General features: G+C 41.6%; 4 protein-coding genes across 13 annotated transcripts in view; 3 read left to right on the forward strand and 1 right to left on the reverse strand.

The window, feature by feature from the left end:
• USP40 (ubiquitin specific peptidase 40) overlaps positions 1–6,150 on the reverse strand; it is a 37,992-nt gene extending 31,842 nt beyond the window's left edge. For 2 of the 9 annotated variants that reach the window (XR_008733533.1, XM_027802943.2), the window contains exons 1-6: positions 5,874–5,982; positions 5,299–5,393; positions 2,940–3,156; positions 2,332–2,399; positions 1,234–1,347; positions 476–640 (exon numbers count right to left, since the gene is read on the reverse strand). Coding sequence is in view for 8 of the 9 variants with exons in the window: in XM_027802943.2 (XP_027658744.1) it covers positions 476–640; positions 1,234–1,347; positions 2,332–2,399; positions 2,940–3,138 (546 nt within the window). In the remaining variant the exon portion in view is untranslated. Of the gene's footprint in view, positions 1–475; positions 641–1,233; positions 1,348–2,331; positions 2,400–2,939; positions 3,184–5,298; positions 5,394–5,786 lie in introns of all 9 variants that reach the window. The other 7 variants (XM_055718404.1, XM_027802944.2, XM_055718405.1 and 4 more) reach the window with 7 other exon arrangements.
• A 2,453-nt stretch (positions 6,151–8,603) lies between these two features.
• LOC102049059 (UDP-glucuronosyltransferase 1A1-like) overlaps positions 8,604–26,891 on the forward strand; it is a 32,581-nt gene continuing 14,293 nt past the window's right edge. The window contains exon 1 of one of the 2 annotated variants that reach the window (XM_027802953.2): positions 8,604–9,474. In XM_027802953.2, coding sequence (XP_027658754.2) covers positions 8,629–9,474 — 846 coding nt within the window. In that variant the 5' untranslated portion in view covers positions 8,604–8,628. Of the gene's footprint in view, positions 9,475–16,171; positions 17,118–26,891 lie in introns of those variants that run through there. The other variant, XM_027802949.2, reaches the window with a different exon arrangement.
• Positions 19,413–21,707, forward strand: LOC114015435 (UDP-glucuronosyltransferase 1A1-like). Its single transcript, XM_055718521.1, has one exon. It carries the CDS (start codon positions 20,276–20,278, stop codon positions 21,137–21,139), a length of 864 nt encoding a protein of 287 aa, XP_055574496.1. The 5' UTR covers positions 19,413–20,275; the 3' UTR covers positions 21,140–21,707.
• Positions 22,655–24,445, forward strand: LOC102051477 (UDP-glucuronosyltransferase 1A1-like). The gene has a single exon (XM_055718520.1). The coding sequence runs from the start codon at positions 23,105–23,107 to the stop codon at positions 23,996–23,998; it is 894 nt and encodes a 297-aa protein (XP_055574495.1). The 5' UTR covers positions 22,655–23,104; the 3' UTR covers positions 23,999–24,445.

Below are 26,891 nucleotides of genomic sequence, written 5' to 3' on the forward strand. Positions count from 1 at the left end.
AAAGACATTCATCCCATTCACCACAGCAGACGTTAAGCATTCATGCTTATGGGGAAAAACCCCCATATATGCACAGAAAATTTAAAAAACCCAAACTTTTTTTAAATTACAAAGAGCATAAAAGACTAAATATAATGTTTTACTGTTGCTACCTCCCTGCAGCACTCTGCTAACCACATCTACTAAAGGCAACACCTGCCAACTCAAGACGATGCAACACTTGTTTTTTTTACCCCTGAGTCACAGCCTGATGTAGGTGGTTTAGAAAATGCCAGCCAAGACTTAAAGTCATGCATAATTTTCGTGTTTTCAAGTCTGCAGTGGCCTAATCAACACACACTACCTAGATTCAACAAGGCCACCAGTGACACAGAAAAAAGATGTCATTATTTTTGGAGTTTAAAAAAAATAAAGCACATCTAAAGCATCTTCAACACACTAAACAAACCTATCCTGGAAAATCACCTGGCTTTACCTGTCTCTCACTGACATTCTTGCATTCTTTACAAACAATCTGGTTGACGACAATCCCATGGTACAATCGATTAATAAGGTCATGACCTGAAGTGCCCACAAGAGAAGTTTCCAAAGCACTGAACAGAATCCGATTTAATTCCTGCACATCATGCTGCCTCATTTCCTGCATGAATAAAAAAACAAACTTGAAAAAATAAAATAGTGCCATCTGCTTTGCTTATTGCTTAAAAACAACATATATTAAGTGTGACAGACAGCTGCCTCAATGACTACCCATATATTTACTACCTTGAGTAGTGAAATAGCAAAAAAAGTAAAAAGCTAGTAGAATACTACCTTTATTATTACTTATTATTCTTAATTTAGTTATGTTCTCTAAGTACCCACAAGTACATAAACTATAACACACAAGACCATTTTCACTTGGGTAGATTTAGACTAAATTCTAAAACTTCACTTTTGGTAATCTAAGTATTTGAGGGCAAGAACCCCAATTACTGTTCAGAAAATGTTCCTGTAAAAATAAAAGGAAAAGCTACTGAAATTGTATCTAACAGAACAATTTTATTTTGTTGCTTGGTGTAAACAACTGCCACATACTTCTGCAGAGATACAAGAGCATACAACAATCATTGACCCAATTCAGTGCTGTTTCCACAGCTTTAATTATTTCTTAAAGTGTCAGAGTTAAAAAAAAAATCTTCTCCATTTTGGAAAAAGTTTATTAATGATGGTGTCACTGATGGCGATTTGTACCTCATGGCTGTTCCACCCGAAGCTCTCAGTAAGGTCTGTTGTAGATGCAGCCTGCTGGTCCAAGAGCAGAAGCTGAGCAAATAACCGTTGAAGTTGTAATGGAATTATTCGAACCTAGGAAAAAAAAAACCACCTATCAGATCAGAAAGAGTCTTCAAACCTATAATTTAAATAAAACAGGAAAATAATTTAGTACAAAACTTTTAATAAACCACTGCTGCCTGTGGATTTCATAACACATTACTCAATTCACACCAAAACATCAGTCAGACTTTGTTCCCAAAAATGTACAGTGCCTCATGTTACTCAGCCAAATAGTCACAGAACATACATTTTGTGACACAGCAAAACCATAGCCATCACCAGAGTAAAAAAGGAGAACTTTTTCTCTGATATTTCTCATAACACTAAACCCTAAAACCCCAGCTACAAAACATCATGACAGACAGAATTAACATGTGCTATTACTCCTTGCTCCAGTAAAGGGTTTGGTGGCTGGTTGGAAGGCATATGGTTAGTGTCAACAAGCTTGATTAGCTACCTATATTTATCTTGGACTTAGGAAGAAAACTTTTCCAAGCAACCAGTTGTTTCATTTTAACCCAAGAACTAAAGAGCAAAATTCTCTAGCCAACTTCGTAAGCACTTTTAACATTTTTAGTATTTTTAAACAAATATTAAATTGCAGTCCCACACCATCTTGTGCATGGGTGGGCTGCTAAACCCTCAGAGAGCAGTCATCTAGACTGCACACATTACTTTTCTTCTGGAGACAAATAAAGTCATAGCACTGTAGCTTAAATTACAGAAGAGAAAAAAAACAATACCTAAGAAAAGGACTGTACAGAATTTGGGATTGCTCCTGCTCCCCTTGACAAAATGATCTCTGCTATCAATTTTGGCAGAAACAGGCTCAGTATCTTACTTCTGAAGCAAAAGCTTATGGCACTGAAAACTTACAACTGTGTGAAAAATCAAGTAATTGGCCAGCCAAACTGCCTTTCAGTATCAAACTTAGGCTTTCATGCATTCTTATAAGAAGTTTCATGTGAATTGAAATTACATCCTTCCAAATCAACACAAGAAAATTTTGAATACCTTTGCATCTGGTTTACTGCTATCATCCAGAGTCCCAAGTTCTTCAGGTCCTAGAGAGAACAGTGCCTCTGAAATTGTAAAGAAAAATGCCTATTTAAAAAGAGGACAATATTTCCTCTCCAAAGACTTACCTTTAAAGATTTTAACTGTCAAGCTCTATGATGCTATTCTTTCTGGCAAACAAAGACATTACACAACATTTCTGAATATCATTCATCCTTGCAACTGGTTCAAGCTATTACAATAAAGCAGAAGTAAGCATGAAGGTGTTCAGATGGCAAAATATTTCTTCAGGAATTGTAGCAGTTCCATTAAAAAAATGATACTGTATAGCCAGCAGTAACCTCTCTTATTTACATAAACTGTAACTATCCACCTGTAAGAATTGTAAATGTTGCTTTTCTTACATTTTGTGCAGAAGTGAGGATAATAATTTTACATACCAACAGCTCCGAGTTTTCTGTGGTAACTTATTCTAAGTGAACCAAAGGAACTGTTCCCGAAAACTATCTATATTTGTGGTGTTTCTTTAATAAAAAACCTAGAAATGCAAGTCACTGTAAAATATCAACTCCAACATCATTTTAAGAAGATTTTGAACACATTACCTCTAAATTCAGGTGTGAAAAGCAACGTCTGCAGAAGGGAATTGAGGTAGCAGGTCCCACCCTGATTTTTGATACCACTTAGGTTGGTGAAATCCCTGGGAGCTGGAGGCTCAGAATCTCTGGGCTTTGATTTCTTCCCTTTTCCACAATGATTGTTTGAAATAAAGGAAAAATCCTCTTCAAATAAGTCTCCAAACATTGTGAAGGCAAACCAGTCCTTTAAAAATATAAAATAATCTATTCACTAAAAAAAAAAAAATGCAATTTAATCCACCCACCTCTAATCCTCCAAGATAAACCTTTCAGCCCTGACTGAATAATTTGTTGTAACTTTCTTCATCTTACTCTGTTCACTCTAAAAACTTATGTCAGATCCATACAAAAACATACATTAAGTAACAAAAAAGCATTTATGTTAGCACAGGTCTGACTAGACTTTTAACTAAAATCAAATATATCACATTTCAATTTTGCATGAGCATACAGAAAAATAAATAGGTCCTTCTAAACATCCATAATTAACTAGTGTTCAAGTTGGACAGTTTCCTGCCTGAAAGGTACATAAGGCCTCTCAAACTCATCAAAATCCCTGCACCGTCTCTCAACAAATCCATGTGCGCAAGTAACCTGTCTCTGGTATTGGCCAGTTCAGATGGGAAAAGTGTAGTAAGAGTCAAGAATAAATATTATCTTTGCTTCCAGATGTTTGAGCCAGAAACTCAACGTCAACTAAGTCTTCTTACAGAATTTTCTTCTTTTTTTGGAAGCCTTGTGACCTCTTAGCATGTACCAGGACTCCCAAAGATAACTCCCTTTTTTTTTTTTTTGTACTTGTCACCCCGTAATTTCATTTGGTATGCTGTAGCTCTTGCATTAGCAGTGAGCTACTTTATAGTATTGTAACTCATACTGAAGCAGTGAATAATCACTCCCCTCTTTACCCTCAGTCTGCATGCAATTTTACAGATATTTATCATACTCCACTCAGGTATCTCTTCCAGATAAAAGCTTCCACAAAGACGTATTCATCCCTACAACCAAACTTGTCCCCTTTTTTTGATTATCCTTATCTAACTGCTCTGACCCCCTCAAGCTTCTTTACTTTTTTCTGAGATCAGAGGACCACATCTGCGTACAATGTTCAAGATATGCACAAACCATGGCCGCCTATAGCTAAATAATGCTGCTCTGGTTTGTTCTCTTTTTGTAAGAACTGCTGAGCACTAAGCTACTTTTTTAAAAGCAATGTTTATTATTACCCCAAGGTCTCACTCCTGTATGCTTACTTCAAACCCCACCACTATATACACACTTTACAGAAATACACATGTGAATATATATAACTGCAAAGCTGTTATCATCTCTGCCCCACACTACACCTCTCTGGACTCATCTACAATGACCATTACCTGCTTTTGCTTCATTTCAGCTGCCTATCAACATAAAGGTCTTATAAAGCTTCACTGATGGCACTTGTCTTTACTGCAATAAATCCGCCGATTTCACAAGAAAAATTAATCACCTCAGCACCCACTATTTATTTCCGAGAGTTTATGACATGCTAAACACAGGCCCCAGCAAAAACACAAAGTACCTCCCCTCTGTGACAGCTGATCTTCTGTTTACTATCTTTTAGCTAATTATTTAATTAAGCAACAGCTTTCTTCTCCTGTGTCAGCTTAATTTCTTTAAGAGCTTTCAGTCAAACATTGTCAAATGCCTTCTGAATAGCCGAACATACTTCGTAGCTCTCTATTCAACCAACTTGTAGTTCATCAGGAGTTTCCTACAAGTCTTTTTATAACATAGCATTACATTAAGCCTATTTTAGTCCTTCCCACAGTAGAGCAGTTTTTAGGCAAAAGGCTATGCTCAGAGCTGATACTATGAAGCAGTATGGCAGAGTTCACTCTGCTTGTTCTATAATGCTTCTTCAGCATTTCATACAACAGGTATCCCCATATAAATCCCCACAAAATAAGATGGATGGAGATACTTCTTAATGAACATAGATGGGAAAGAAATAATTTTGATTTCTTTGCATTAGGTTTTTCTGCTCTGAATGCAGCTCTTATGCTTTGACTGCCTATAAAAACCCAAGTCTGTAAAGGTCCCACCCCACATGCTTCAAGACATAATTATTAGGTTTAGTAGTCTTTCCAAACTGCTTTGCAGCCTTCATTCACTTTTCCAGTTAGGCCTGCTGCACTTAGCATTTAGCCACACAAAGATTATGACCCTTCCTATTTTCCTAATCCCAGAGCACAAAGCTCGCTCCTAATAGATTTGTTCACCATAAGAAAGGTGCATATCTAGGAGACAGCAACCATCTCACTGTATGACGGTCTGCTGTACCCACCCACCACTCCAGAGAAGCAGTTCACCAGGACAGTGCCAAATCCTCCCTCGCTCCTTATTTCTGGATCCTCAAAGCACTGCTGTTAGGAGCCTCCTCTTAAAAAAAAAAAAAAATCATACAGTAATATAGATTAGAACAAATCTCTGGATAATGCCTCTGGCCCAACAGCCTCACAAAGCTGGGCCAATTTAGAGTGCATCACTTAGTTGGGCCTCGCCCTGCCAAATCCGGAATAACTCCATGCAAGGAGATCCTAAAACGCCTGGAAGGCACTCCCCTCCATTCCTTATCTCTGATGGGAACCTCCCATGCTATGACTTGGGTCTGGCACCGCTCATCCTACTACAGCGCACCCCCTGCAAAAACCACAGCAGCACGGTCTCCACCCCGCTGACCTCCGCCGGCTGCCCCTGCCTCTCTCTGCCTCCCATATGCTCCAGCCCTGGAGCCCCCGCGGAGCCGGGCCCAGTCTTCAGACGCGGTCTCACCGGTACCGAAGACAAGGACCGGTGACCCAGGCCTGCCGCCCGCAGCCAGCGATGCACGGCCCCTCGTCCCCGCTGAGCCCCACTCACCGCTCGGAGCCAGCACCCGAAGCCAGGCCGGCGCCTACCGCCACGGCCCCGCGGCCGCCGCCATATTTGTTGTGGCAGCGCGCAAAGCACGCTGGGACCTAAAGCCCCCGCGGCTCCGGGACTTCCCGCACCTGGCCAAGCCCCGAAGCGAGAACACGGGCGGCCCCTCGCTCCACAGAGAGAGGTCCACCTCTTGCAAGGGGCGGGAGGGACCCGCAGGGCACGGACGCCGATACGAATCAATAGACCGGGCGGCAAGGCGGCCCCGGGGCGGGCGAGCGCGCACAGCCTGCTGGGAGCCGTAGTGCTGCCCGCAAGGCCTTGTGGGGGTTGTAGTTTCCTGCCAGCCGCGGTGCATCGTGGGAGGCAGCCTACTGGGGTCGAGGGCAAGGGTTGCCGTGGAGACCCCGCGGCCTGCGCTGCATGGCCAGCCTGAGGGCCTGGGAGGAGGCGCAGCCTCTGCTGGGCCGTGGGCCTGGCGGGGGGGACAGCACAGCTCTGCCATCACCCAAACCTCTCACGCCGCCACCAGGGACAGGCCCTGCCGAAGCCTTCTGAAAAACATAGCCGGGGATGAAGCTTAATGTACCGGCTTTGTAGCGCAAGAGGCTGGGGCTGCTTCTCCTTCCACCGCTCCTGGTCCAGCTCCCTCCTAGGCATCGCATGGCCCCATCAAGCACAAGCCAGGGCTCGTACTGCTGTTGGGATCACAAATACAGATGAGCCTGGCCAGTAATCAGAGAAGCTCAGCTCCTGCTTGGAAACAAGCGGGTGTTTGCATCTGCCTTCCTAATGCTGCCACCAAACCTACAACTACCCAACTGGCACCTTGCTTGCTTCCGGTGTTGAGTCTCACTGTGCTTTGCTGTGGTCGATTGCATTGTGCCAGCAAGGCCACAGAACCAACGGCAACAGTTGTGCTGACACATCAGTCATTCCCACTGTGGCCTTCCAGTACAGCCCGTCTCCCTTGGGGTTGTCTGTTCAACCCCCAGCCAGGCATGCGGCTTCTTACCCAAATTCAAAGTTCGCACTGTCCTCTTGAGCAGGTGACCACATGTGAGAAGTAAGCAATATATCTTGCACTCCCTTGAACCCAGCAAAGTTCAACTCATCTAGAAACCCTTGCCAGATAACCAGGCCTACTGAGGAACTCTCTGGCAAAGTCTCAAACACCCAGAAACACCACTAAGGTACTGATTAACTTCACCCATCCTGAGCTTGCCTTTGCACCCACTCCTTTCACATTAAGAGTGCTGTGAGGTTTGTGTGGCAAAGTTGTCCTGCTGCAGAAGGTTAGGGGAGAGCAGAACATGTCCCTACCAGGTCTCTGCTTACCCCTCTTCAGTAAATAGGAGGGGTGCCATTACAAAAAAATATATATTAACCTTTTTGTGAGAGAATTCTGTTTGCTAAACTTACCTTCCCAACAATCATTTTTAAATGCACTTTATATAAATCCAGAGATAATATGTTTTAGTTATTATTCATCTTTTTTTCCTTACAGTTTACAGTAACATAAAAGATTTTAAGAGTATTTTTTTCATTTTTACCTCACAGCTTCTCTCCCGACTCTGAAGTTCAAATATTTTGTTTTCTGCAAAGTTATCATGAGAGAAAACTGCTCCCTGCCACTTTTTCCAGCAGGTTCTCTGCACAAAGAAAAAAAAAGTTACAGACAATGGTAAAACAGGAAAAAGCAATAAAAAGGCTGATAGGAAGACATGAAGAAAACAATACAAAGTTAATTGTGTTGCATTGTCTATTGTATGGAAGGGAGAGAAAAGAAGTTGTGTGCTTGAGGGACACAGGTTATATGGCTCTAAATATCTTAGGTTGCATTATTTTGTCACGTCACGGTGCTGTTTAGGCATCTAATCATTTCAGTATGCATACATCAAAAACAATGCTGTGAGGCTGAAGGCTCTTGCAAACCCACCCTTGCGCTGAAGCTGCCTGCTAGCTAAGTCAGGTCCAATACCTGGGCTCACACCTGAATCTACTGAACAGCCCAAGGCATACGGGGAGCAGGAGTCATTAAAACACATGTAGTACAGGTCTTGTGTCCAGCCTCTACTTGACATACAGGCAAGTGGTGAGGCTTTTTCGGCTGCCTGAGGGCTGTGTCGTAGGCTGTGAAACAGCCACATTACTGGTCTGAAACAAGAACCTGGGCTTCAGCTTCACAGATCTCTGCCTCAGCTGCCAGGTCAGCCTTTCTCAGTGTCTCTTCTTGGTGTCATTGTAGACTGTGGAGGTTCCTGCTGGCTTATAAGAGCTGGCTTATCTGCCCTTTCCCCTTATCCTGAGGGTCTCCTGTCCTCAGAGAAATTATTGGAACATCCATGTCTCCAACCACAGTGAAATTTGTTGAGGCTCTTTTCATATGTTACTGCGGTGTTGGAGCTGCTCACACCAGACTTGCCTTCCTTGGTCCTGGCCAAGGTGTAGGACAGGACACATCAATGATCAAGTCCTAAGAAATCTGACTAGCAAGTCGAGGAGCTTATTCTCTGTTCAACACTGAGGAACTCCAACGACTCAGCACAAGAAAGGGTCACCCCATTTGGCTTTACAAATAATGAGGAAAAAAACTCCAACCACTCACAATTCAAGGCAGTGAATCATTAACTAGAATATTTTGACAAAGCAGCACAACTCCTCAGATAAACCAATCAGCTTCCCTCAAAAGCATTTTCAAGCTACAGCCTGAAGGAAAAGACTCTTCCACAGTCTGTACTTTGACCACAGGAACATGACTTTGCGGCCTTGCTGCGCCTCAATTTTTATCCTCCTCCTTCCTGGCCTCTCAGATGGAGGGAAAATCCTGGTGGTGCCCATGGCTGGAAGCCACTGGCTTAGCATGCAGCAAGTGGTTGAAAAGCTCATCGAGAGAGGACATGAAGTGGTGGTGGTTACACCAGAAGCAAGCTGGCATATGAGAACGACAGATGCATACGTGGTGAAAACATACCCAGTGTCCTACACATTAGAAGAGCTGGATAATGCCTTTCATGAGTACGTTGCCGCTCACCTGAAGGACCTGCCTTTCCCACTGAACACTCTAGCAATATACAACAGCTTAACGCATATTTTCCGTAAGCTCTTTGTTCAGTGCAAGGACCTGTTCAGCAGCAAGGAGACCCTGCAGTACTTGAATCAAAGTGGCTTTGATGCTGTCCTAACAGACCCCATTGTTTTGTGTGGAGCAACAGTTGCTAATTATTTTTCTCTTCCATCTGTGTTCTTTGTGAGAGGATTTCCTTGCAGCTTACAGTATAAAGCACCGCAGTGCCCAAGCCCTCTCTCCTACATCCCGAGAACATTTACCTCCTACTCGGACCGCATGACTTTTTTCCAGAGAGTGGAAAATGCGTTGCTTGCCCTCCTGGAGCTTGTGTACTGTAATGGTTTCTATGAAGATGCAGTAGAGTTTTCCTCTGAAGTTCTTCAGAGAGATGTATCCCTGCTAGACCTCCTGAGCTCTGCTTCTGTTTGGCTTCTGAGATTTGACTTTGTGGTTGAGTATGTCAGACCAGTGATGCCCAATATGGTCTTTATTGGAGGTATAAACTGTGCTCGGAGGAAACCACTGTCCAAGGTATGTTCTTTTTCCTCCAAATTGTACATTTTCCAATTAAGTGCAATTACATCATTTCTGGAAGTTTAGTGCTATTGATTTTTTTATTATTATTTCTGGTAATGATTTAATACAAACAGGTTTTGACAGTTCTTTTCCACAGGCTGAAATCATACTACCTTGATGGAGGCAGATGACTTACTTGAATTCATTAGGATTATCTGGCAAGTCCAAAAAAAAACAACCATGGACTTCATCAGCTAGCTACACATTATTGTCCTCAGTGAATGCACATTATTATACACCAACCACGCTCAGTTTTGATTTCATTTTCATGGAGTCTGACACATTTTTTTCACCTGACCAAACCCCCAAAAAACATGCTCCGAGAGTCATCTTTTGTTTTAACTCTAGGCTCAGCAAAGTCAGTTAATTTGCTTTGGTTGTGTTTTCATGACATATGGTTTCCAAACTGGCTGTTTATGTTAAGTTATTTCTGTTTGTAGATCATGGTGAAACATAAATGTGATATGGAAATGGGAAGAATTAACCTAAAATAGTATATTTGGTGAAAGACACTTTTATACAAAACTTAGATAAGTTTTTATACCTATTTCTTGACATCTGCTTTCACTGGAATTGTTCTGTGGCATTTTTAAAGCTAATCTAGAAATTCAAATCTATTTTGATAGTTACCATATAGTCTCTAAATCAATTGATAGCACTAGACATTTCTTTCCAGTCACAAAGTAGAACACAAATCTCTTTCCTATGAAATTACTCCCTCACTTCTGAATTGTGGTCATTGTACTACAGTTGTGCAGAGATGTGATGGTACCACTGCAAAATTGCAGTGCCATATCTTTGAGTTCAAGGGTTTTTTCTTTCCTCTTTCGGATTTCTGTTATACTCTTTAACTGAAAGGCTTATGCAGAGTCCAGTAAACTTAATAAAGAATAAGGCAAATAAAGAATAACATTACAAATTTGAATGATACTATAAATAAGGCATTCTCTCATGCTAGGCTCAAGAGATTGGCACTTTGTAGCTTGAGATTTAAGAGGCCAGTTCTTGCTGGTTGCATGAAGTAAGTGTTTACTTCTGTATCTTGAAGGTCTTGGAGCTGCTGTTCATAAGCTTGCTACAGGGGTAGAGCCATCTACCCTACATCAATCGATAGTTGTCATTTGATGGAAAACCCACATTCCAAATCTGGAAAAACCTTGTGTATTCCTCCTATCTTCAGTCCACCTTTTCTAGCTATGTTTTCTACAGACAGCAGAGGATTTTCTCCTATTTCACTTTGAGCACCACCCAGGAACAAGGCAATTATGCAGTAGAGTGTAAACAAAGGCGAAGTCATACGGGAGAAAAAAAAAACTATCTATCTATACACAGTGGTGAGCTCTGGGTTGCTTATTACTATTCAGAGATATAACCATATGATAAGACTAGACAATTCTTTGAAACACTATAGCCTATTTCTCAACAGCCCAGAAAACAGAAGGTTAGGATGACTAGGAAAGGGAGAGAGAACAGGAGATTAAAAATGCAGTGTCTTTTCTTGGATGAGGAGCTTAAGCCACAGACCCTCCTGTTACACCGCTTGCCATAATTTTCCACAGGCAGAGAGATCGGTCTTTGTGGCCTCATTCCCAAAGAGGGCATCTTTCTGCCATATCTGACCTGGCCCCTGGAGCTGAAGGCATCAGGGTGCTGAGGAGCTCATGCTTTTGCAAAATTGGGCATATGTGTTTTATCCAGCACAGAGCTGGGAATTAAATCCCAGATTCCCTGACCCTCCTGAGCTGTAAGCATGTCCACAGCCTGCAGTCTCAAAGGGAGTGGGAGAACATGTGACCACAGGGGCCTGGGGGAACACAAACTACACATATTCATTGACCAAGATAACTGAACTGGCAGCCTCAGGCTGGATTTCCTCTTGTCCTGCACTTTGCATGGGCATTTGTCTCAGTAGCAATTACATATTCATTAATACACATATAAATTGAGTTGCCAAGTCCCAGTGTGTCTAGAGGTTTAATACAAGGCTTGCAGGAAATCAGACCCAGAGGTGCTGTGCCATCCTCCTCCTCCAATGACTTCAGAAGTACCCAAAGGCTGGCATGGTAAGCGGTTCCTCATTAGGGGGACATCACAATTAACTCAAACTGGGAGCCCTGAGACACTTTGATGAATATCTCATCTTTAGCCAAAGTTAATAGTACTTTTTGGGGCAGCTCATAAAAACAAAGTTCATATGATTTAATCAAAGCAACGTTCAGAAATGCAAGCTATAACAACCTTTCAAAGTTATTGCCATTTTTTTAACCTAAACCACCCATTACTTATTTAAACAACTGGTTAACTTAAAACATTAAAATAACCCTGGATTTAAGTAGGTAGTTATTCAAGCAAAGGAGAAGCATAACTGAATAAAGACCCTGTGGTTCATTCTCCAGCACCAGAATTAAGAAGATTGGTCCTGTTTTGAAACCTTCCTGCCAAAGCCAGCAGTATCTGGGAAGCTCTGATAAGGAGACATTTCTAACTGCTCCTTTGAAATATGCAATTAAAGTGGAAATCAAAGACTGGCAAGAAACCAAAGAATACAGTAAGCAGTACTAAAGCACGCACACATACCTGGTACACATTTTTCAACAGACTGCACAACCTAAACATCACTTCGTGTGACATCAAAAGGGATCCTGTCATGTCTGTGGATACTGTTTATTTGCTAACATGGGTAGCTAAGTTACTACAATTATAGGGGAACTCTTTGTTTTCAGCCCTGAAGCAGTAGTCATCACTGTCCATGAACCAAAAACTAGGGTTGGTTTTCTTATGCGATATTCAGGGTGTTGATGAGCCTAGTGGCAGTCCAGAGCAGCCCAATATCACATCAGCCTCTGTTTATTATGCTTTTCTAAAGGATGTTAAGCACATCTTAAATGTGCTTAATTTAAAACGGACAATACTGTTCATATCTTATATCACAGTGGCAAAATACACAACATTGGACAAGTAAAAGCAGCACTACTTTTGAAGGTTTAACCGTCACGCATTGTACATTTTCAATGCACAGTATGTATCAACCTGAAATGGCTGCTCTAACCAAACAGTTCATCTCACTGTTCTCTTCAGTTTGCCCTTGTCCACATTCCTGTGCCTCCCATATTTTGAAGAGGAGATATTGAACGAAGCTGTAAACCACATTTCTTTCGACAGAAAGTCCTTCATACCAGATGGAACTACTGCCTTAGTTTCCCTTCCCATGGGAAGTTTATCTCTGGTTAAATTAAGATACCTTCTCTAATATGAGTCTAAAGGTACAATATTTGACTAAGGTCTATGCATAAAGATCTAGAAAGGCTATAAGAGTATTATATTTACAAATATCAAACACATTGCCCTCCATAGGTTAGGAAGTGTTCCAATTACAGTTACCTGGGCAGCCTTAAATGTCACCTTTCTGTTAGGATACAGTTATTAATTTCAGGATCACCTATTATCTTTTTCATATGATTTCTACTTATAGCTTAGGAAAGGGCTGCCCTGGAAATGATCAGTGTTCTGTGATTTGCTTAGCTACCTGCTGTGTCTTGCTCTTGCAAAGACTTTGAGTAAGATTACTTTCCAACTTGCAGTAAACATATAATCACTTTTATGGTGGTTTTGTTTTTCCTCTGAAGTCATGATAGCCAAACTACATACCATCTTGTCCTGTGCAGGCAAGTGGCAGTGTATCTCCATAGCTATGTAAAATGTAAAGGAGGGAATCGGGCAGGTTCACATCAGTAGCTACCACCCTACATTTGCCTGACACTGTTTAGCATCAAAAAAAGGACTAGGTTCAGTTACAAAGCCTGATCCATTATCCAGAAATGTGGGAAACCAAATTACATCATCCACCTACTCTAGCATTTGAGCAACCTTGTCCTGCTTGCAAGACACTGAGCATAAGCAATCTCATCTAACAACAGGAAAACAAATACAGCAGATGAAACCAATGCTTCCAGACTGCCTCAAGAAACATTTTTTTTTAAGTTCTAGATTTAGTGCTGCTTACATAACAAGTAGCTGATGAAGTGTCTATTTGCTATCCTCTTCCCTTGGTGCCACTCAGTGTCTGCTGTTCAGGTTAAAAGAAATCTGCAAATCACAGCCAGTCCAACTCAAGAGATAAGCAGTTTGAGAGAGTTTTAGTACCTGTTCCAGGTGAAACAATCATGGGGTGAGGGGAAAGCACCCCTGCACCCAAACCCTTCATGGCTTACGGTCCAAGCAGTTTCAACTCTGCAGAGCTGCTTGCGCACCAGTGCAGTGCTGCTCCATTGCTGCAACGCTGCTTGCCAGCTCAAAGAGACACCCTGGAGTAACCCACACAAGCCTTATCACAAGAGATACTTCTGAGGCAAAACCAAATCTGCAGTCTTGGGTAACCCAAGCTTCAGCCTTGTTTAACCTAAAATTTATGTCCTCCAGTATCCAGTGGGAAAGCCTTTCCCCCAAGCTGTCACGTGGCTCTCACTCTTTTGAGACCTCTGTTCATCAAACTACTCTCTGGTGCTCCTCTGCAAGTAATGAGCACCACATCCTTCAAACCTGCAAGGGTTCCAGGTGCCCTTTGCTGCTGTGTAATGAACAACAAACACGTGTAAGTCTAACGTGTTATTTGGAAAAATAAACCAGTGTGATAATTTTCTGAATAATAATTATCCAGCTTAAATCTGACCTCAGCTGATTCTGTGCTAACCTAAGAACTTCATCCTTTCTTTGTCTGTGTGTTCTCTGTTTATCTCTAATTTATCTTCCTTTTATTTTTTTTTTTAATTCTGTTTTTTCTGTTGCTGCCTCACCTTTTCCACAGTTTTTCCTCCAATTGTCTGGTGCAAAAGTAGGGAGTCTGTTGAGTCCATACTTGAGTCCAAAGTGTAGCCATACTAGGAAGATACTTGTTTTCTTATAGACACTGGAAGATTAACTTCTTACTGGCTGTTTTCAGCCATCTAATTTTGCTGTTGGAAATCTTATCCAAATGCAGAGTAAAGAAAACACCAAGTGGCAAGTTCCAAATTGATTTGGTCAGTTCCTGTCACAGCAGCTGCAATAAACTCTTCATCTCCAAATCTCCAGCATTTAATGAGAATTAATCATCAATCTGTTCAGTCTCACACTTTCAGTCTCCTGCCTCTCACTCCCAGATATTTGGGCCTTTCTGGAAACTGGTTTTCCAAGCCTAAAGGTGGTTCCTCCATGTCAGCGTGACAGCGTGGAGCTGCACAGAACAGTGCTAGCACCCTTTGGGTGTCTAGTGAGACAAACCCCGTTGCCTAAGGCTGTAAGGTTTTGTTTCTCCATAGTGAAGATGCTGGGAACCCCACCACCACTTATAAAAGGAAGGAACAGGAAAAACTATGCTGATGATAGTTTTGCATCAGCTTTTGTCTTCACAAGGACCCCTTCCTTAGCACCACCCAAAAGACTTTGGTCTGCCATTACTTTTACTTGCATAAACCAAAATATTCCACCAGCAAAGCCCTGAGGGCCTCAGTTCACGGGCATTTTTCCAGAGGATAGCAGCGAATGCCAGAAAACAAGGGGTCACACCACCCTAGTAGAGCTTTCTTTGGAAACCCAAGCTGATGTATTACCACCCAGTTTTTTTTAATATCAGCTCAGCAATCAGTTCCTCCCTCAGGAAGCATGAACTCTAGGGACAGCTTCCACCTCCCTGTGAGTGGATTCAAACCCACAGGTCCAATTGACAAGTTCCTGGCTAATTTAATCAAGAGACAATGGATCGGATCTCTCTTCTCATCAAAGTTGGGCTCAGAAGGGAACACCAGGGAAGAGGAAAGGTGAGTTTGCAGCTTTGTCAGGGCTCATAGCTGAAGAGGTTCAGGAGACACCTAAATGTGGTTTACATTACTGGCTGTACCTGTGAAAGGAGGAAAGCTCAGAAGCCTAGTTTGCTTGTTGGGGTTTTCTACCTGTGTGTTATCAGTGGGATTAGTAAAAGATATCATGTGTCTTCCTAAATTTTGTCTTGCTCACAATATATAGAAAGGGTTTTCAGGACAGTGACCAAAGACCAATGCTCCTTCTTCGTGTCTCAAAAGGTCTATGCTGGCCTCTTAACCCTTCACTTGCATTGAATCCATCATTTAGTTCTTTTTTTGTGTCTATACCATGGGGAGAAAAGCCAAACAGGATTGTTCTTCTCCATCTCAAACTGGGGATTGCATGGTACATCCTGATAGCTGTGATATATTCATAAGACATGCAGGTTTTACTGCTTCCAGGAGGAGAGAATTTAATAACAGCCTTCTACATATTGGTTAGGTGTTCTTAGTTAGGCTAGTCCATAAAAGAAATGGTGTTCAATTTCCATTCATTCTGCTTTGTGTATTTTAAAGATTGCCTTTTGAAAGTAAAACAAATTTTCTCATTGGGTACTTACCAAGACAGTGGCATCAACCACAATTATTGTTACAGGATGACATCCCTGGTCTCAGTTTCATTGAGGAAAGAACATGTTGACATACTTCCAGGCTTAAAAATTAACAGAAAGTACAAAGGGGGGCATCTTTTTCAAGAACAGTGTGCTGCCCTTCCCTGTTATATGAGCAGTTGCAATACTGAAGGATAACCGCAATGATATTGGGAAGTTAATTATTTACTTCTGTGGTCAATAAGTTCCCTGCAGAAAAGTTAAAGCTTGCATGGATCTTCACATAAAGGACTGTGTCAGATGCTTCCAGACCAGGACTCTCCAGCTTTCTTCCATCAAAATGGCTCTTCTGTTTCAGTTTTTTTACCAACATACTGGGCTATTTCTTCTTCTGACATCGTCTTTAATCTTTGTTGAAGGTGGAAAGATCCTGGTGATACCTCAGGATGGAAGTCACTGGCTTAGCATGCGCCCGGTAGTGGAGAAACTCCAGCAAAATGGACATGAAGTTGTTGTAGTTGTACCATCAACAAGTTTGCATATGAAGCCAAAGGAGCCTCAGAATTATACAGTGAAAGTATATCCAATACCTTACGCAGAGGAGCATTTAGGTGTTGTGCTCAACTCATTCATTAATGCTCATTTTGTTGAACAGTCTGTTTTGAATATTATTATTACAATGTATCAAAGCATCTTAGAGATTTCCAGGTTATTTTTCACCAACTGTAAGAGCCTTTTGCACAACAAAGACATGATGCAGTATCTGAGAGAGAGCAAATTTGATGTGGTTTTCACGGATCCAGTTCTGATGTGTGGACCGATAATTGCTAAGTATCTTTCAGTTCCTTCCATCTACTTTTTGCGGGGAATGCCTTGCGGTATGGATTTTGAAGCTACGCAGTGTCCAAACCCTCCTTCCTATGTCCCCAGGCTCTTCCTAAATAATTCAGATAGCATGACATTTGCTCAACGCGTGAAGAACATGCTGGTCCACATGCTGGAGTTTATTTACTGTAAGCCTCTATTTGCTCCATTTGAAGAACTTGCATATGAAATTATGCAAAAGAAAGTGACAGCTACAGAGATTCTAAGCCATGGATCTGTTTGGCTAATGAGATATGATTTTGTGTTTGATTTCCCAAGACCAGTGATGCCAAACATGGTTTTTATTGGAGGGATAAACTGTGATCAGAAGAAAAAACTGTCTCAGGTATAAAATTTTATTTTGTTTTTATTGAAAAGGCAAGAACATAAATGTTTAAGCATCTTACATCAAAACCTAACTGGCAACACCTAGATGTTTAAAGATTGAAAGCTAATGAGGAGTCCTGCATGATGCAGAAATGCCATTTCCTAATATCCGTCATTTTGATTGTATCATATTGTGGCAAACCTAAAGTCTTATCATATGATATGAGAATTTAAGTGACACGTAACTTACACAAACGATAAGCTCCTTTGTTGAAGTGAAGCTCACCTAAATTGTGGTGAGTTGCAAATTTTCCTACCCCACAGGAGCCAGACTTGTTAGCTTCCATTTCATATGCTGTGTCCATCTCTACAAGAGCTGTCCCTGCAACAAAAGCCGAGCTTGGAGGACTTGGCTATGTTGTTCTTAATGAGTAGCCTGAGAAACACCCATAAGCAGTCTGCTCTCTGCCCCATCCTGTCGTCCCTTCCCAGCTGTCTCATGGATACTCCATCCATACTTTCATATATCCGTTCTCCTTTCATCCACATTGAAGGTTACAGGAGTTAAGATTTTAGTTACTCATCAGTTCTTTTTCTGTCACCTCTATCTGATGGATTGATTCATTTACATGTCTGCTGTTATGTCTAGGTGTCAATATCTAACCCCCCAAAGAAAGCCTTTTTAAATTGTATCCTCCCCTTCTTTTATAGGTTACTTAAGTCGTTTTTAAACTTTTCTGGGCATGCATGTCTTCTGTAAATTCCCATTCAGGTTTTTGGGTACCCCCTAGGTCTCTGAATCAAGTACAGCATATTCTATAGCAGATCAAAACCAGGAAAGGGATATTCAAGTATCGCAAATTGTGAGTACCCCTGAAACAGAGTAGTGTTCAAGAAAGCCCTAATATCCTCCCCTTTTGCCCAGATAAGTATGTTTAGTGCTTGAGTTAGAAGGACAGTCTCTAACGCCACTTAATTCACTCTAACTGGTTATATGTATTCGAATGAAGGAAAAGAAATAGCAGTTGCTCACAAGGGGTCTTTGAAAAGGACGTGGAGTCAAGAGTGGGCAAGATTGGTGACTTGGTATTAAAGCCTCAAGCAGATGTTTGTAAACGCCCCACATGAGACATGCATGACTGTCTCTTTTCATCTGTTAAGTCTAGCTTGAATGCATGTTCTCCTAATGCTTATCTGACAGCCTTTTCAGAGGTTATAAGCAACAGGTCTGTTTTTGTGCATCACCTTCTCCAGAGCTGTTTGCAAATTCCCATTAAGTTAGTTCTATGTAGTAAACTACTGATATGGGGAAAACATGGGTGATGGAGCTGGCTGCTTTTGGGGGGGAGGGCAGGTTCTCAATAAAGTCTTTGCTTTCCCACCAGGCTTGAAAGTAAGCGTGCAGAAACTGCATGTGAAAGAAAGCTCCACCAGTGATGTAAAGCCCTGAATGCCCTGGAGGAGCAAATTGTATCCCAAAGGCACCTGCCCAGCCACCCACTTACAAAATTCCATGGTGAGAGGTTATCACCAACATGTAAAAACCCAGCAGTTTACAACTGAGAAGGATCTGGACCCAGAGTTGATAAACTTTCAATCGTGAACTCAACTGACATTGGCCATGAACTTGTAAGTTTATGAATTAGAAATGTGTTGTTGGTTTATGTTATCTGAGGTACAACGGTGAACTGCGGTTTTGCAGCTTAGTTTTATAACCAATAGGATAAGAAAGTTAAATTTAGAAATGAGGAAAGATTTTCTGTTGGCTACTTATCTTCAAAAAAAAAAAAGCATGTTTGCATCAATGAAAAAAATAATTAGTTTTTCTCAATTGTACTAACTGGTTTTGGTTATTAAAAATATAAATATAAGTACATTTTATTATATAAAAAGCAAAAACCAAACCGCAGGTACTTTAACATTGATTTATCGTCTTTATCTTTACCTTAAGTTATGTTTCACTGTACAACTTGCCTCAGCTTCATTACAAAAGAAAGTACTTATAAAAAAATACCAAATTACTACATTCTGCTGATATAAGAATTATTTACTTTAAAAAAGAAAAAGAGAGGGAGGGGGAAAGTAAATATCTATAGTGAAAGACAAAAAAGAATTTGAAAAACAGAAAATGTTAGTTAAACCCTTACAAGCAGTTAACCTGGCCTTGGGAGAAGGAACAGACACCATAAATATGTCAAGCTGGGGAACAACAAGATAAGCTCAAGGGGAACCAAACTGGCTGATGAGACTAAACAGAAAATTACTGGAACTATGCATGAACTATCCTAATTAGCATACTAAAAGATCCACCCTCGAGCAACAAAGCCCCCTCCCATAGAACATGTGCGGTGAAAAAAAGAACACTGTAACTTTAAATCGAGACAAGGCTTGAAGGAACCAATGGAATTATGTGTGACTAAAGGTAACTGTAAACAATTGTTCAAAGCGTATGAGAATTTTTGCTGTGTTAAGGGGTATGCTAGCTTTGTGGATTACCACCTAGCACCCACTTCTGCACATGCATGCAAAGCACAAATATCTCAACTCTGTGTGTGGGTCAGCTGTTGCACACCAGGTGAAGCACCCGGATTTGGGATAACACTGAGACAGCTCTGTCAGCCCGCTGTGGCACAGAGATCTTCAACACAGATGGAAAAGTCATTTTAGCGTGTGCTCTACAGACCCAGTGCTACCGTGTGGGGTCAGCAGTGCTTCTGTCCACGCACTCTGTGTATGCATCTCTTTCATGGATTCATACGTTCTGAAGAGCATGTTGTCAGTACGTCAGCAAAAGTTACTGGGTTGCCGATGGTAAGAAGTGACATGAGGCTGCGGACCTACTAGGGGAAGAAGAAGAGAAGGCTGAGACATTAAGCTGTAGTCTCGGCTTGGGTGAACGAAGTGTGTGATAAGAGATATACCTTTCTCGTGCTCATGCAAATCCACTTTTGATGTACAAACCTCATCCCAACCTTTCATAAACCTTACTCACCTACTGTGACTTCATTGCATGCAAACTTGTGAACACATGAAATATGCTGTGAGTCAAAAGGGCAGAGGTATTGTTAGAAAGCATTGCCCAGCGGTGTGTTTGCATGGGTGGAGCATGCCTATAAAAGCTTGTGAACCAGCCCTGGCCTCTTCCATGAGTGGGCTTCTGTCCGTCCAAGTTGCAAAATGCTGGTGGCAATGCTGCTTCTCTTCTGCTGCTGCTTGGGCCCTGCTGCAGCTGGGAAACTGCTGGTGGTCCCAATGGATGGCAGCCACTGGCTCAGTATGAAGGAATTGCTGGTCGAGCTGAGCAAGAGAGGGCATGAAATAGTTGTTATTGCACCAGACAGCAAAATACTGATAGATTCCTCGGTAATATATGAATTGAAAACGTATCCTGTACCTTTCAAAAAGGAAGAGATGGAAGAACTTATGCGCTCATTTAGTGCAAGCTGTTTCAGTGAAGAGCCTTTTCTGATCAGATTTTTGAATACTTGGGATCATTTCCGAAAGAGCTCTGCCATGTTTCAAGCTTCCTGCAGTTCCTTACTGTACAACAAAGAGATGATGAAATACATTGAAGAAGGTAAATTCGATGCCATCTTTACAGATCCTTTATCACTCTGTGGACAGATAATTGCTTTGTACTTTTCTATCCCTACTGTTTTCTTCTTGCGGGGCATCCCATGTGCTATAGACATTCACGCTGCTCAGAGTCCGGACCCACCATCCTATGTCCCACGAATGTTCTCACTCAATACAGACCATATGACGTTCTCTCAGAGAGTGCAGAACTTCCTGATTAGCATTTCAGAGTCTTTCACCTGCAGTATGATCTTTTCACCATTTGAAAGCTTGGCCTCGGACTTTCTCAAAAAGCCAATGACAATTACACAGCTTCTAAGTCATGGATCCATTTGGCTGAAGAGACTTGACTTTGTTTTTGAATATCCCCTGCCTGTAATGCCCAATATGATTTTCATTGGAGGCATAAACTGTGGGCAGAAGAAACCATTATCTCAGGTCAGTGACTGGCTGGGAAAGGCATAACAAGGGAAAAGTTTTGGCAGTCATACACCTGCATGATCTGAGTGAGCTTTAATAACGTGTTTGATATGGACGTTTACCTAAAGACATAATTTAGATTAATGCTTTCTGTACAGCTGATCCACAGGAAAAACAGACCAGGAGAATCAGATGTGATTCCATCTCCTTTCCTTCAGGCAGCCCAACACAGGGAATTTTTTTGGTGAGGGGGTCATGTGCTATGCTGTGTTAAATTCTAGCTGAAGTCAGGTACACAAATACCATCTCACCCAGGGATCAATGCAAAAAGGACAGGTGAATTATAACGGCTCTTCAAAAAATCCTTTGCCTCACATATGAGGTAGTAGAATATTTCTTCAAGAGCATTAGCTCCTTATCCAGTCAGAAAAATAACTCACTACTGAGTTATGTGCAATAGCATCATGTGCTCCTTTCTGTAACAGCAGTCTTGTGTTTGAGTTCAAGGCTAGTATTTTGTGGTGAAGGTTTTGGTGTGACAACAGCTTCCATCACAAAAATTAGACAGCTGAATTTGCAACTGCATTTTTAGGAGATGTCCAGTTTGGATAGGGAAATGAATGAGTCAAGCTTCACAGAAAACAGATTTGCATTTTACAAGCCTGGCCATTTTCCCCAGAGCCAACCCTAAATGCCCTCAGGCTTCACCTGGTACTTCACCTCTTGCTGCCTGTTAATTTCTGTTGAGCTGATAGTGTTCATATCTTGCTTTTTCACAAAAGTGTCTTTCAAATTGCCGTCAACCCCCCACATGGCCACTTTCATCGCGGTAGAGTTTTTTCCTATCTCTTCTGTCATGAGAGCTGCTTAATGGCTCCTCAGGGACAAATCCAGGCAGATCCTCTGGGAAAGCTGCAAGACAAATCCTGCCTGCAGGCAAGGATATGTAGGAGCCTCAGCTTGAAATCAGACTATCCTCTGAAGACAAACTCACTCTCACACTCCAGCAGCAATACGTATTGCAGAAGTACTGATTGTTCAGTCCTGGTTTCTTGGTGTCTTCCAGCTATGCTTCTGAATTACACAGGTACATCTAACAGCAAAATAAAATCCTGTGGTTTGACAAGTTTGTCAGAAGTACTCGCTAGCTGCTCAGACATGGTATTTTACTTCTAGTTTTTCATCTGAAGTACTGCCAGCGCTTACCATTGAAAATCAATGCTGGTCTGAACCAAGAGGACTATTACTGGCTACTTCTGTCCAAGCTTTGGTGTATTTAATTAGGTACAAGGGGAACTGAGTGGCTTTTTCTTCCTGTTGCTCCTGGAAGAAGAATATGGTCAAAAGAGGCACAGAGAGATAGGCCAGGATGAGAACGAAGAAGTTACATGCATGACAGCATGGATTCAGTGTTTTTCCTTCACTGATACAAACCTCTGCTGCAGTGTTGCTTATTTTAATAAATTTGTACCTGGTGTTGTACCTGGCCCCAGTGCTGAGCTTTATGTAAATCACAGAGCCTCCTCCTCAGGATTTGCACAAATATCATGCTGTATAGTGGCATAATTTTCTAATTTTAGACATAAACTTGACAAGCATTTCAGAACAGCTGTAAAATGCTTATCAAAAAGAAAGGAAAGCAAGAAAGCATTTTAATACCTTCTTTCAGCAAGTCCAGTTGCTTCCAAGTGCCAGGCCTATTCAAAGACTTGGGATTTTTTTTGCAAAGTCTGATTTTCTTTTCAGTCTAACAATTCAATCAGCACAGGGAATCAATCAGAAAGGACCCATCCCAAGGGAGCCTCAGATACCAAGCCCAGTCCTGCCCAACCCAAGTTGATTTATCAAGTTCCTTAAATGACTCATCAATGCCTTGAATGGTTACTGGTGACTGGTTTTACTGGAAAAGTTGGGTTGTTAAGGGGTAATGTGAGAACCTGGCAGGGTGCTGTGGGTCTACTTAAAATCTGTTAGGCCAGGGCAGAGAGCAGAGTCTGAATTTCTAGGAACATGGCTCATGTAAGTAAATACAGTTACTTAGTTTCTGCAGGGGTTTTGGTTTTCCTGTCTCTGTTTTGCTTGGCCAGTGGTGGAAAGCTGTTGGTGGTGCCAATGGATGGGAGTCACTGGCTCAGCATGCGCTCACTACTCGTGGCCCTCAGCCAGAAAGAGCACAAAATTGTCGCTGTGGCACCAGAAGTAAACTTGAATGTGAAGACATCTGAATATTACACCCTCAAAACATATCCAGTGCCTTTAACCAGGGAAGAACTAGAAGCACGCATGAATTCATTTGCAAATGATCTTTTTGAGAGAAGACCTTTTCTTCAAAGAATTGCTGCGCTTTATGAAAAAGTTCGAGTCATCTCTGATCTCTATGTCTCCTCTTGTAGCAGTTTACTGCATAACAAGGATCTGATGCAGTATCTTGAAGAGAGTAAATTTGATGCTGTTCTCACGGATCCTGTTGTGCCATGTGGACAGATACTGGCTCTGCATCTGTCTATCCCATCTGTTTTCTTTTTGCGAGGACTCCCTTGCAGTTTTGATTTGCAGGCTACTCAGTGTCCAGACCCTCCTTCTTACGTCCCAAGAACATTTACAGACAACTCAGACCACATGACATTTATCCAGCGTGTGGAAAACTTATTTCTCAAGTCATCAGAATCCTTTCTTTGCAATTTTGCCTATTTGCCATTTGAACTTCTGGCCTCAGATGTTCTTCACAGACCAGTAACAGTGAAGGAGCTCTTAAGCCATGGATCAATTTGGCTTAAAAGAATGGATTTTGTTTTTGAGTATCCCATGCCAGTGATGCCCAACATAGTTTTTATTGGAGGAATAAACTGTGGAAATAAAAAGCCATTATCTCAGGTCAGTGATTTCCTTGTTAAAATATACTAATGTTTGAAGGGGGAATGCTGTTTGTAAATGCTGTGTGTATATTACTGCATAGGTGATTTTGTGGGATTTATACAGGCAGTAAGGTATACTGTCAAGACAAAGGAAATAGGTGAAAAACTGGGTTGGTTTTAATTGCAGGTACTCTTCCATAGGATTAGCAGGATCTAAGCATTTGTCCTTACACAATTGTTTTCTTTGGCCTAGGTTGAAGTAGTTTACCACTACACTCTCCCTAACGAGGCAAACACCCGAGGCAAACACCCACGAGTGAGGGAGATCCCTGTCTTACTGGGCAGGTCTGCTGCTGGTGTTTGCCAAATCAGTATTGTTAACTCAAACTATTTGTTTTACTGTTACAAGTGATTGTTGAAAACAATTAATCTTTTCAGTTCATAGAACCATCCTTTCCTAATTTAGAAATAAAATGTTGTAATGCATCAGTTGGAAGGAAGTGTTCTGGTTGCTCTGTCAATCTAGGCTTATTCTTTCATTGCATGGATTCCTTACAAAATCTTCTAAACAACTCTTGGAGGTTTTCGTAGCTGCTAGCAAGCACTGAGCTTCTGCAACAGCTTATGCTGCCTTCTGAAAAGTTTCCCTAAAAAGGGTGTCCCTAGAGCTGCAGTAGTTCAGCAAATGTCCCTAAAAAAATTCTGTTGTGTACTATAAACCTCCATACTAAACCATTGTATTGTCAAAATTGACTTCTGTGCAGTAATTTTCATAATTAGGGCTGATTGTCTGCAAATCCTGTCTATGCATTAGACATATGTTGTTTCCTTTCATGCCCCTGAGGCATCCTCTTCCCAGGCTGATCTGGAACAGTGTTTCTGAATTGCTAATTCAGTTTTAAATATAACTGGCACAAAACATGCTGTTGCCCTTCCTTCTTCCAGCCCCTACTTCATCCTTCCAAAAAAGAGGCCTTTCAGCGAAATGAACATTGATAACCAATTTTCCATTTTCATTACAGTGCCAAGTATAAAACTGATAAAAAACCCAGGCCATTTCACACGTGAAGCATTAATATTTTTATAAGCTTTTCAAATGAAAATGATTTGGACTGGCAAGAGTGAATAAATTTTCATACACTGAAAATTCTTGTTTGGAAAAGGAATGATATGTTAATTAGCTCTTTTGAACAGACCAGTTGTTGAAGGATCCCTCATTTCCTTAAATCCCAGTGTTTCTCCAATACAAAGAGGTGGGTGTTTCTCAGTCTAGCTGATACTCTGAATATTGTGTGCCAAATTGGCTGAACTTTAACACCTTGTATTCCATCTTTGCCATATCCATGTTTGTACATTTACCACACTGCAAATAAGTCTAAAGATCATCTGGAGAAAGCACATCACAGATTGCTTGAAACCTAGCTAGGGATATTCTTTCTGGATCGCACTCACCAGATTCCTGCAGAAATGGCCCCGGTGCTTAACGCTTATCCACAAGCGACGGCGACGCTGCTTCTGCTCCTGTCTATGCTCAGTTTGGCTGCTGGTGGGAAGCTGCTGGTGGTGCCAGTGGACGGGAGTCATTGGCTCAGCATGCGGGAAGTGCTGGATGGTCTCAAGCAGAAGGGACATGAAATAGTCATCGTCGCACCTGAAATCACTATGTTCATAAAGCCAACAGAGAACTTTGTCATGAAAATGTACCCAGTCCCTTCCACACAGGAAGAGATGGATGAAAATTTCCAGCGATTTTTAAGAGATGTACTTCAAGAAGGATCTTTTCTTGAAAGATTTCTTAAAGTATATGAAGGTATGAAAAGAGTCTCTGATTTGGCAGTTTCCAGCTGTGCACACTTACTGCACAACAAAGACCTTGTCAGATATCTTGAGGAGAGCAAGTTTGATGCTGTTCTTACAGACCCTGTACTACCCTGTGGGCCGATACTGGCTGAACATCTTTCAGTCCCTTCTGTGTATTTTTTACGAGGAATACCTTGTGGTTTAGATTTTGAAGCCACTCAGTGTCCCAATCCCCCTTCTTATGTCCCTAGGGCATTTACAGAGCATACAGACCACATGAACTTTCTCCAGCGGGTGAGGAACCTGATCTTTGAAATCCCAAATTATTTTCTCTGTGATTTTGCCTTTCAACCGTATGCAAAACTGGCTTCTGAGTTCCTTGGGCGGGATGTGACTGTGCCGGATCTCTTACGCCAGGCTTCCATTTGGCTGCTGAGGTTAGATTTTGTGTTCGATTACCCAAGACCTTTGATGCCCAACATTATTGCAATTGGAGGAGTACACTGTGCTCACAAGAAGCTGCCTCAGGTGGGTCATGCTCTGTTTTTAATTCATGCTCTGATAGACTTCTGTGTTCACAACGTGGAATTTTGTATTGCAGATAGGAGTTACGTTCCCATTTAGGATGTGTTAGGCAAATACTCATGAAAGAAATCAGTTTTCTCTCACTTTCTTCCTCACTTTCCATTTTCTGTGTGGGCAGCTATACCTTTTCACTTATAAAGTGTGCTCAGTTGATGCCTTTTTAACTACGTTTATTTGAAGCCATTCTGCGCAATGTCGTGTAACTTAGTACTCTCTTTCCCCTTTAGCAAGTGATGGAAGAACAGCAGGCAAGTCTGAAGACTGTCAAAGCCTTGCAGTTCAGTATAATTCATACAACATTGCACATTGTTCTAGTAGGATCTGTTATTTACTGAGAAATGCATGTGAGGCTTCTGCCCCAGTGCACCCTTGCTGCCTTACCACTTCTTTTTTTTTGTCAATGAATTTGTCTGCATCTTCACATGGGTATTTCCAAAATTGGAACCAGGAGGAATGTTGCAGGCTGCGGACTCTCAGGCTAAGAAGCACTGTCTGTTTACAGGCAGGCCTCAGAAGATTTCCTTGGTGGTGGCTAAGTGACATCTGATAAAAAAATC

The sequence above is a fragment of the Falco cherrug genome, chromosome 8 (assembly GCF_023634085.1).
Source record: "Falco cherrug isolate bFalChe1 chromosome 8, bFalChe1.pri, whole genome shotgun sequence".
Lineage (NCBI taxonomy): Eukaryota > Metazoa > Chordata > Aves > Falconiformes > Falconidae > Falco > Falco cherrug.

Bases quoted from the DNA above. Each gene is read 5' to 3' on its own strand.
- LOC114015435 (XM_055718521.1), top strand. From the start codon at position 20,276: ATGCTGGTGGCAATGCTGCTTCTCTTCTGCTGCTGCTTGGGCCCTGCT.
- LOC102051477 (XM_055718520.1), top strand. From the start codon at position 23,105: ATGGCTCATGTAAGTAAATACAGTTACTTAGTTTCTGCAGGGGTTTTG.